The sequence below is a fragment of the Vanacampus margaritifer genome, chromosome 5 (assembly GCF_051991255.1).
Source record: "Vanacampus margaritifer isolate UIUO_Vmar chromosome 5, RoL_Vmar_1.0, whole genome shotgun sequence".
NCBI classification, from domain to species: Eukaryota; Metazoa; Chordata; class Actinopteri; order Syngnathiformes; family Syngnathidae; genus Vanacampus; species Vanacampus margaritifer.
The window spans coordinates 8,712,004-8,721,590 of NC_135436.1; the positions used below are offsets into that span (position 1 = coordinate 8,712,004).

At 35.4% G+C, this 9,587-nt stretch overlaps 1 protein-coding gene across 1 annotated transcript; it reads left to right on the forward strand.

The window, feature by feature from the left end:
• The first annotated feature begins 538 nt into the window (after positions 1-538).
• Positions 539-9,191, forward strand: bco2b (beta-carotene oxygenase 2b). Its single transcript, XM_077566120.1, has 12 exons — positions 539-576; positions 663-861; positions 951-1,162; positions 1,264-1,379; positions 5,639-5,741; positions 5,834-5,962; positions 6,312-6,472; positions 6,563-6,730; positions 6,845-6,982; positions 7,159-7,341; positions 7,484-7,594; positions 8,653-9,191. Exons 1-12 carry the CDS (start codon positions 540-542, stop codon positions 8,767-8,769), a joined length of 1,674 nt encoding a protein of 557 aa, XP_077422246.1. The 5' UTR covers position 539; the 3' UTR covers positions 8,770-9,191.
• The last annotated feature ends 396 nt before the right edge of the window (positions 9,192-9,587 follow it).

Here is a 9,587-nt window from a genome sequence, read left to right on the forward strand (position 1 = left end):
AGATAGAATAATGATAATAAATCAAAAATTTTTGATTGTGTTGTTAAGAGGCAAAATCATATAGAACAAGAAATGTGCCATGCACATTTACACTAAAAGATTAATTGTTTCGTTGGATCATATTTTATTGTCAATTTGTGCACATGCGTGTATATTCTAGTTTGTCTTTACATGACAAAAATGAGTTTTTTCTTTTGGTCCTTCTAGGGTAGAGTATTGGGTGCCAGAACCATAGCACAACAAAATAAAGCACTGTGTATGGTGGGCAGAATTGATCCAGTTATTGTACCACTTGTTGGTGTAACAAATCATATCGAACCAGTGGATGAGATACTTTGAGTATATTTGCTGGAATCTGCTTCAAATTTGGTGGTTTGAGGCTTATATAATCACTGTAGCTTGCTGACTTATCTCTATTGGAGTACGTCACAATCCTGGGGGACTGCACTGTATAAAACTGAGCACTAGTCTTGCAGAAAGTGCACCACAGGAAGAGCATGCAGGGTCTTGACACTGCGACCGGATACAAATCTACAGCCATGAATACCACTGATCACCAGCAGAACAACAAAACAGGTAAACCATTCTCTTCACCTGGAATATATGGACAAATTGAAGCAATATATTAATTGTCTTAATTTGTTTTTAATGCTTTCCTCCAGCACTTAAAAAACACAAGTCGAAAAAGAACATCAATTATTTCACAGATGTGCACGGTCTACCTTGCATAGAGAAGATTGTGTGCACAGTGGAGGATACTCCACTTCCGATCCAAACAAACATCACGGGCAAATTCCCAGAATGGATCAACGGTAGTTTCTTGAGAAACGGCCCTGGGAAGTTTGAAATTGGAAACCACAAGTATGTACAGTACAATGCCTTGAGAAAAATACATCAAATGCAGGTGATGAAGGCACCACCTCTCAAGGCTTAACTGTCTTCTTCCACAGATTCAACCACTGGTTTGATGGCATGGCTCTACTTCACCAGTTCAAAATTTCCAAGGGACAGGTGACTTACAAAAGCCGCTTCCTTTCCAGTGACAGTTACCAGGCCAACAATGAAAACAACCGCATTGCTGTTTCCGAATTTGGAACCGTCAATGTGCCAGACCCTTGTAAAAACCTTTTCCAACGCTTCCTCTCAAGATTTGAATTACCAAGTGAGTACTTTGTCTAAAAGAAGAACAGAAACACACAAACTATTAATTATTACTATTATGAATTGAACTGAACTGTCTTTTTCTTCTTATATGTCCTTTAGAGGTCACAGATAATGCGAATGTGAGCGTTGTGACCTACAAAGGCGATTACTATGTAAGCACTGAAACAAACATGATGCACAAGATAGACCCTGAGAAGCTGGAGACAACCAAAAAGGTAAGAAATGATGAGTGTAGTTTTATCATGTGAAAACATACATACCTATGCTATATGACTCAGTTGCGCTTCGCAGCTTATTTAATTGACATTGTCATATAATGGCTGGTAAATATGGTGGACCAAAAGTGCCAAAATGAAATAAATGAATACACCATTAAATAATTAAATAAATTTGTCATGAAATGATTAAATGTGTCATTTATTAATTAAATATAGAACTACATAAACCAATACTTAAATAAATGTGTCATTTAATAATTAATTACTATTTCGCTAAAGTACAATTTTGACTTGTAGGTGTTTCCATTGAAGAGTGATTTGCTTCTGAGGCATAGTTCTCCTAATGTCCCGCCTCGACTCTCGCAAAATCTCGCAGTTTTTGTAGGCGGTCACGTCACGGAACCAAATCTACCAATTCTTTATCATTGACTTTGGTCAAAAAAATGGTGTGAGGATTTTTCTTGACAGTATCTATGTCTACTCCATCTCTTTGTGGAGGATCAACAATCTGCTTTGCCAAGTCAGATCCAACATTTACAAAATATTCATTGAATTAATTTGCACTTTCTCTATATATGGATGGAATTGCTGTGTTATTTTGTATTAAATGGTTAGGGTACTCTGGTTTTCCCATCCACTTTTTAATAACCGAATTAATCATTTTCCACGTGCCCTGAATATGATTTTTTACATGTTTCCAATAGATGATTATAATAATTCCTAGTTGACTCTAATTATGTTTATCAATTTATTCTTATATTACTTATATTTAGTTTCAGCTTCTTTTGTTCTAATTTTTAAATACGTTCGATAAAAGAGATTTATTTCTTTACAGGCATTTTCAAGCCCTCTAGTCATTCAGGGCATTCATATTCATATCTATTATTTGCACATGTTCTTACAGGGCAGTGGAAGTCATAGAGGGTACTAAAGATTTTCAAAAAATCCTGATATGATTTATTTGGATTGTATTTGGAATACTGTACACTTCCAGACCCTCTATTGCTACAGGTGTTTTAAGCCTTATATATTTAGTATTTTTCTAGCTACCAGTATTCATATTTAATTTATCCCTAAATAAATTCTGAAAAATTGCAAATACTGGGAGATGGTCACTTATGTCATTTAGGAATAATCTGCTGACAATTTTAGTCCCTAATTCATTCGTGAAAATTTTATCAATTAATGTTGCACTATTTCTCGCTATCCTTGTTGGTTTTAAAATAATAGGGAATAAACCCAGACTATACAATGTATCAATACATTTCAGGTTACCTTTCAGTTCATTAGGGTTCAATATGTCCACATTGAACTCTCCACAAATTAAGACCTTTTTCAAGTAATTGATTTGCTCATACATATCTACCATCATATCATTAAATATATCAAGACAGGAACCAGGTTTTCTATACATGCAGCTAGCGATCATATTTCTTGAATTATCCATTACAATTTCTACGGTTACACATTCCATCACGTTCTCAACTGTTTTGGACATTTCATTGACGATTCTGCAATTTAACTCATTATTAACAAAAAATAGCAACTCCTCCTCCCATTTTCTGTTCTAGCAGTCCATGCTTATTTTAATAAGTAGAACAAAAATGGCGGAAAAAACTAAAACAACAAAATAATAGTCCATGTTTCTTTGAATAAGTAAAACAAACGTGAAAAAAGACAACAACAAAAATAGTAATCCATACTTCTTTTGATAGGGATAGCAAAAAAGAAAAAAGAAAAAAAAAAGCTCATGCTTCTTTTGATTAGGAGAGTGAAAAAGAAGAAAACAATTATTCCATGCTTCTTTTAATAAATAGACCAAAAATGAAAAATAACAAAAACAAAAATAGCAATACATGCTTATTTTGATAAGGATAGCAAAATAAAAATAAAAGTTTGTGCTTCTTTTGGTAATGAGAACAAAAATATGAAAATAAAAAAAAGACAAAAAATAGTTGTCCATAATTATTTTGATAAGGAGAACAAAAAATGGCGGGAAAGCAAAAACACAAACAAAACAAAACAAAACAAAAACTACGAAAAACACACACAAAAGAGTCTCACAAAAGCACAACAAAAAGAGGGAGGCAAAAAAGTTCTGCCGAGTATATCAATGAAGACAGCTTGTGCCATCTTTGGCCAAAAGTACAACTGAAAATCAATACTAAAAATAAGATCCTCACAGGAAAAAACAAAACAAAAATCCGCAGTTCGGTGTCCATAGCAAGCAATCTGATCCCACCTAAAAAAAGAAAAAGTACATAATAGTTGTAAAAAATATAATGACGACTTAAAGTCATTATTTATATTGGTCGAGATATTGCAACTCTCTAACCATGATGGCCCTCGTGTCTTCGGCGGTCTCAAATCATTACTTTACAGTTTCTGATCCATGTTGCTTTAATCTTGTTCTGCTTTCACATATCACGTGCCTGCCGGGCAATATCTGTGTTCTTTTTTGTTAGGTGCTCATTTATATAAACATTGCATCCCTTCAGCTTCCTCCCCTGGATCAGTAGCTCATTTTTATATTTACCATTTACAAAACGAATGACAATGGCTTAGCTTTATTGGCCTTCCGAGGAAGGGTATGGCAGGCAGCAATATTTTTACTATCAATTGTTATATTTTTATTATGGAGAAAATCAATGACTTGCCGCTCCCAATGTTAGTTTCTCTTCAATTGACGCATCTTCTCCGTCATTTTGACCATTCGTTGTTGCTCAGGCGTAAGTCCAATGTGTTGTAGCAGGACGAATACATTAAGATAATAAAGGTCAACATAATATATTAATCATAAATTAAGATCATTCGCAGTACTAGCAGTTTTTTTGCTTTTTTGTTTTTATTTTCCTTTTCTTTCTTTTTTTTTTTTTTTTTTTTAAATCTCTTTATACCTATACTCCAACGTTTACATTTACCTTACATTTACAGGTCTAACATTTGTCTAATTTGAAAAACAATGCATGATGCACAAGGTTTTAAAAGTTATGATAATTAATAATAATAGCACAAAGTGCTTTACAAACAATTAAAAATATATATATACAGTACACAAAAAAGCAATCGAACAGTCATAAGGAAATTGGACATAGAAAGGAAAAGATTAATAGAATAGAACATACATGCAAATATACTGATAAAACAGAAGAATTTAAACTGTAAAATCAGTAAAAGCAAGTCTTTAAAAGCGACTGAAAAGATGTTAATGACTTTGCATTTCTAATATTGTTTGGGAGGCTGTTCCAGAGTTTTGGCGCGAGGCGTCTTAACTGAAAAGACTCGGTCATCTTTTAATCTAGACTCTGGAACAGCCAATAATGTTTGGTTAGCAGATCTCAGCAGTCTTTTTTTTGTGTGTGTAAACGGATTTAAAAGCTCACTTATATATTTTGGTGTCATGCCGTGGAGTGCTTTGAATGCTATCAATAACATTTTAAAATCTATTCAGAATTGGACTGGGAGTCAATGCAAAGATACCAAAATCGGGGTAATGTCAACTCTTTTACTACTTCTCGTGAGCAATCATGCAGCTCAGTTTTGAACTACTTGCAGTTTGTTCAAAGAATTCTAATATAGGCAAATGAATAATGTGTTGCAATTGTCCAGTCTTGACGAAACAAAGGCGTGGTTATTTTTGTCAGTATCTTCATATTAAAGAACAGACATGATTTTACTAATATTACAGAGTTGCAGGTAGCATTACTTCACAAACTTCTTGACGTGGATTTCAAAGTTTAGTTCTGAATCAAATATCACATTGAGATTTCGGGACGAGGGTCTAATATTAGAAGTAAGAGGTCCAAGTGAGGATCATAATCTGTCTGACACAACCATCAGGTCAAGTATAATCATAGTTTTATTTGGGTTTATTATTCAGTTTCGAACATCAGCTATGCAGTCATGCGAGACCAACACGTTGCCAAAATCTGTGGATTTTACTGAAAGATATAACTGAGTGTCATCAGCATAACAATGAAACGCTATTTTATGATGACGAATGACGGATCCCAAAGGTAACATATAAATACAAAATAAATTAGACCCAAGTATGGAGCCTTGCGATAAACCGAAAGTAAGATGCACAGATGAGGATACATACATGTCCACCGAGGATTTTCAGTTTGACAAATATGAAGAGAACCACTCCAGAACAATGCCAGGAAGCCCGACCCAAGTTTTCAGCCTATCAATCATAATGGCATGATCAACTTATCAACTTAACACCTTGTCTCTCTCGAATCTGTATCGATTAGGTGAACTGGAGCGATTTCATTGCTGTTAATGGCGCCACTGCACACCCTCACACTGATCTTGATGGAACAACATACAACATGGGGAATTCATACTCCCCTAAAGGTACAGTATTTCAGACATTAAATTGAAAATCCGATTGCTTCTCCACTTGTCTGGTAAAATCAGCTAGAAGCTGTTTGCATATGTATTATCAGGATCACACTACAACATTATCCAAGTGCCTCAAACCAAAAACGACAGTGAAGAAACCTTGGAGGGAACCAAGGTGCTTTGCTCAATTCCCTCAGCAGACAGTACTAAACCCTCCTACTACCACAGTTTTGGTAAGCAACAGAATTACAATGTCATATGCTGAAACACACTTCAAAACAATAGTTAGTCCTGCCACAACACAAACAAATCATTTCTAACTAATATAATAACTATAATAACAAATTTTTACATGTTGATCAAATGAATTTTTTTCATGTAACCCAAACCCAAAAACCCTACTACTTTCTTTCCCCATAGTTGATGGTGTTATATTCCCTAAATCTAGCAATTACAGTAATATTGCCTGTTAAACTGATGTGATGGCGACTGCTAGCTTCTCAAAAGGAAATCCGAGTTGCCAGCAAGTTATCAATATGCCGATAATCAAAGGAAATGCAATCTCTGTCTAATCCACTGTAGCTATGTCTGAAAACTACGTGGTATTCATTGAGCAGCCCATCAAGATGGACCTATTGAAGGTTATAACTGGCAAGTTGACAGGAAAGAGCATAAGCGACGCCTTCTTCTGGGACCCCAAACACAAAACAGTCTTCCATCTGATTCACAAAAAAACAGGGAAGGTGAGTTTACTTTGAATTAATTGAAATTCAGTCTTTTCAATCCGCATACTGTGCCTCGAGCACTTTTACTTTAATTTGTTTTCATTCCAGGTGAGCTCCTTAAAATACCTTGCTCAGCCACTGTCAACCTTCCACCAAATCAACGCCTTCGAGGAAGACGGTTATTTAATCGTAGATATGTGCGCATCAGATGATGGCCAGGCAATTTCAAACTACAATATCCAGAACCTTCGCAAGTCTGGAGAAGCTCTTGATGAGGTGAGCAGATTAAAAACAAGATATGTAGCTACAGTATATAACATCTGTCCAACAGATGGTTCTAGCACAATTATTCTCTGAAAGGTGATAAAACTACAGTATATTTCTTCACAGGTGTATAACACTATGTGTAGAGTCTTTCCGCGTCGCTTTGTTCTACCGCTCAATGTTGATGACAAGACACCGTTCAACCAGAACTTGAACAGCTTGCCCAAAAGCTCAGCCACTTCGATGAAGATCGGCAAGAAGAAGGTAGACTCCTTTGACAGTCATGTCCATTCCCTGAACCGCTTATCATCTCTAGGCTCGCCGGCATGCTAGAGCCTATGCCAGCCGTCATTGGGCGAGAGGCAGAGAACCCCCCCTTAACTGGTCGACAGCCAATCAGGGCTCACAATCATTTAACAAGAACTTTTGTGTTTGTGCAGATATTCTGCACCCATGAGGATCTCCATGGGGAAGACCTTCATGAGTACGGTGGTCTTGAGTTTCCTCAGATCAACTATAACAAGTACAACACCCGCCCCTACCGCTACTTCTATGGCTGCGGCTTCAGACACCTTGTAGGAGACACACTAATCAAGATGGACCTTCAGAATAAACACATGAAGGTGGGTCAAATGTAGCTTTTCCTGTTTGTCAGTAACAGTATCATGGCAAAAGCTTTAGACAATCAAAAGTAGCAATCAACAGTTTAATTCCTGCTCATTGTTTTTACGGTTTTATACATTTCCTCATTTTTTTTCTGCCAAGGTCTGGGAACAACCTGGTCTATATCCCTCAGAACCTGTCTTCATACCCTCCCCAGAGGCCACTGAGGAGGATGATGGTGTTATTTTGTCTGTGGTCATCACTCCAAATAAGGTTGGTCCAGTTTTAGCAAAACATTGTTGGGGTGGGGGGGACTGGGGATTCATTTGGTCCCAAATAAATCTCGTAATAAGTACCAAGCTAACCTCTACTGCATGTGAAAAGTAACATTTGTCGTTCAAAATATGCAAATCTTCTTAAATGTTGACTTTGTAAGATGAAGAGCTCTTTTTCAAAACACTATAAATCTATTAGGAAAAATGTATTAACCCAGACCTGAAAATTTTACAAACATTAATTTTTGTCCCCTTTAATTGTCTCAGATTTAACATCTTCAACAAAAGTTAATAGACACAACGAATTGCATAGCAAGATGGGTGGATCAGTTATTTCATTTGGCTTTTATACCATTTTGGGGGAAAAAATCTTCATGTGCACAATTATGGTTTATCAGTACAGTACATTATCAATATGCTGCAAGAAATATGACGCATATTAGCCCAAAATGTAATATTCAAAGCATGTCATCAGTGGAATTTACCTTATTTACCTTACCTTTTTGGCAGTCTTCAAATCTATCTAAAACTACTAATTAAACTGCTCAAGAAATGCAGGTAAACTTTCCTAGAAGATTTTTTATTCTATTTTTGCACTGATTTCAAATCTAACCTCAGTTTTCCTCTGGCAAATCAGATTTTCATAATAATAATAATAATAATAATAATAATAATAATAATAATAATAATAATAATAATAATAATACAACCCTTGTGAGGATAAGCGTTTCAGATAATGGATGGATAATATGTAATGTATAGTAATATGAATTAAGGGTAAGATTTAGCAACAGTTTGAATGTTTTTTGAAACACCATAGCTATAAATTACAATGCATGGTATAAACCTTAGTGCACAAACCTTTGTAGGTCAAACTTAAAAAAAGAAAAAAAGAAAAAGAAAATATCTTTAAAAAAATCTGATGTGCTGAAAAAATAAAAAATGAAAGCAATTTTTTAAAATCAGTGACAAAAATACATTTAGGCATTTAGCCTTCGCTGATTAGAATTTGATTATTGATCAGTGTTATTATGCCTATGTGTTTACGGATTTCAGGACAAGAGTACATTCCTCTTGGCTTTGGATGCCAAGACATTCGAGGAGCTGGGCAGGGCTGAGGTGCCAGTTAATATCCCGTACGGCTTCCATGGAACATTCAATGCAACAGCATAGATATCTAACCATTTGTTGGCAAATCTTTTTCATACTGCACTTTATACTACCGGTATACACAGTACATGTGAGTATAGATATCAAATATGATAATATATTATCATAACTGTTATAGTGTAAATGGTTGTTTGTCTGTATGTGCCAAACAATTTGGTAGTGACCACCGATCAGTTCTGGGTCTACCCCACTTCTTGCCCAAAGTTGCTGGAAGCTCACCCAAAACCCTGCTGAGAATTTGCGGTACAGAAAATGGATGGATGGCTTTTTAATGTTTTTTTTTCCTTCACCAAAGAGGTTACATGTATTAATATTTTGTCTTTAGATAAATTCAACTTTGCAAACATGTAACATTTTTTTTATTTTTATAAAAAAAATCTTCACCAAAGAGGTTATATTTAATCAATCAGAGCATGCAGGAGCTCTGCTAGGATATTTTTGGATGTATTTAAAAAATGTCTCTGGTGCTCTTCAGTGTTAAGTAAGTTTTCTCTCTTTTTTGAAAAGGTTATATTAAATATTTTGTTTCTAGATAAATGCATGTTTGTAAACCTGTAACTTGTTTTTTAAATAAATGAATCAATATACTGCCAAAGTGTACCGCTGTATTTTGTCTGGGCAATAGCCTAATTAGTCAGGTTCACAAAACGTAATTTAGGAGTGAGGACCAGGGGTCTATTTCACAAAGCAGGTTTAGTCACTAAATGACTGATGCGTATAGTAAGAATCGATGGGGACGGGTTACTAATAAGGCATGGCTTCTACCCGTCAGCCCTTCTTTCGGATGTCAATGTTGCAAATGATATTATGTGATCGATGTA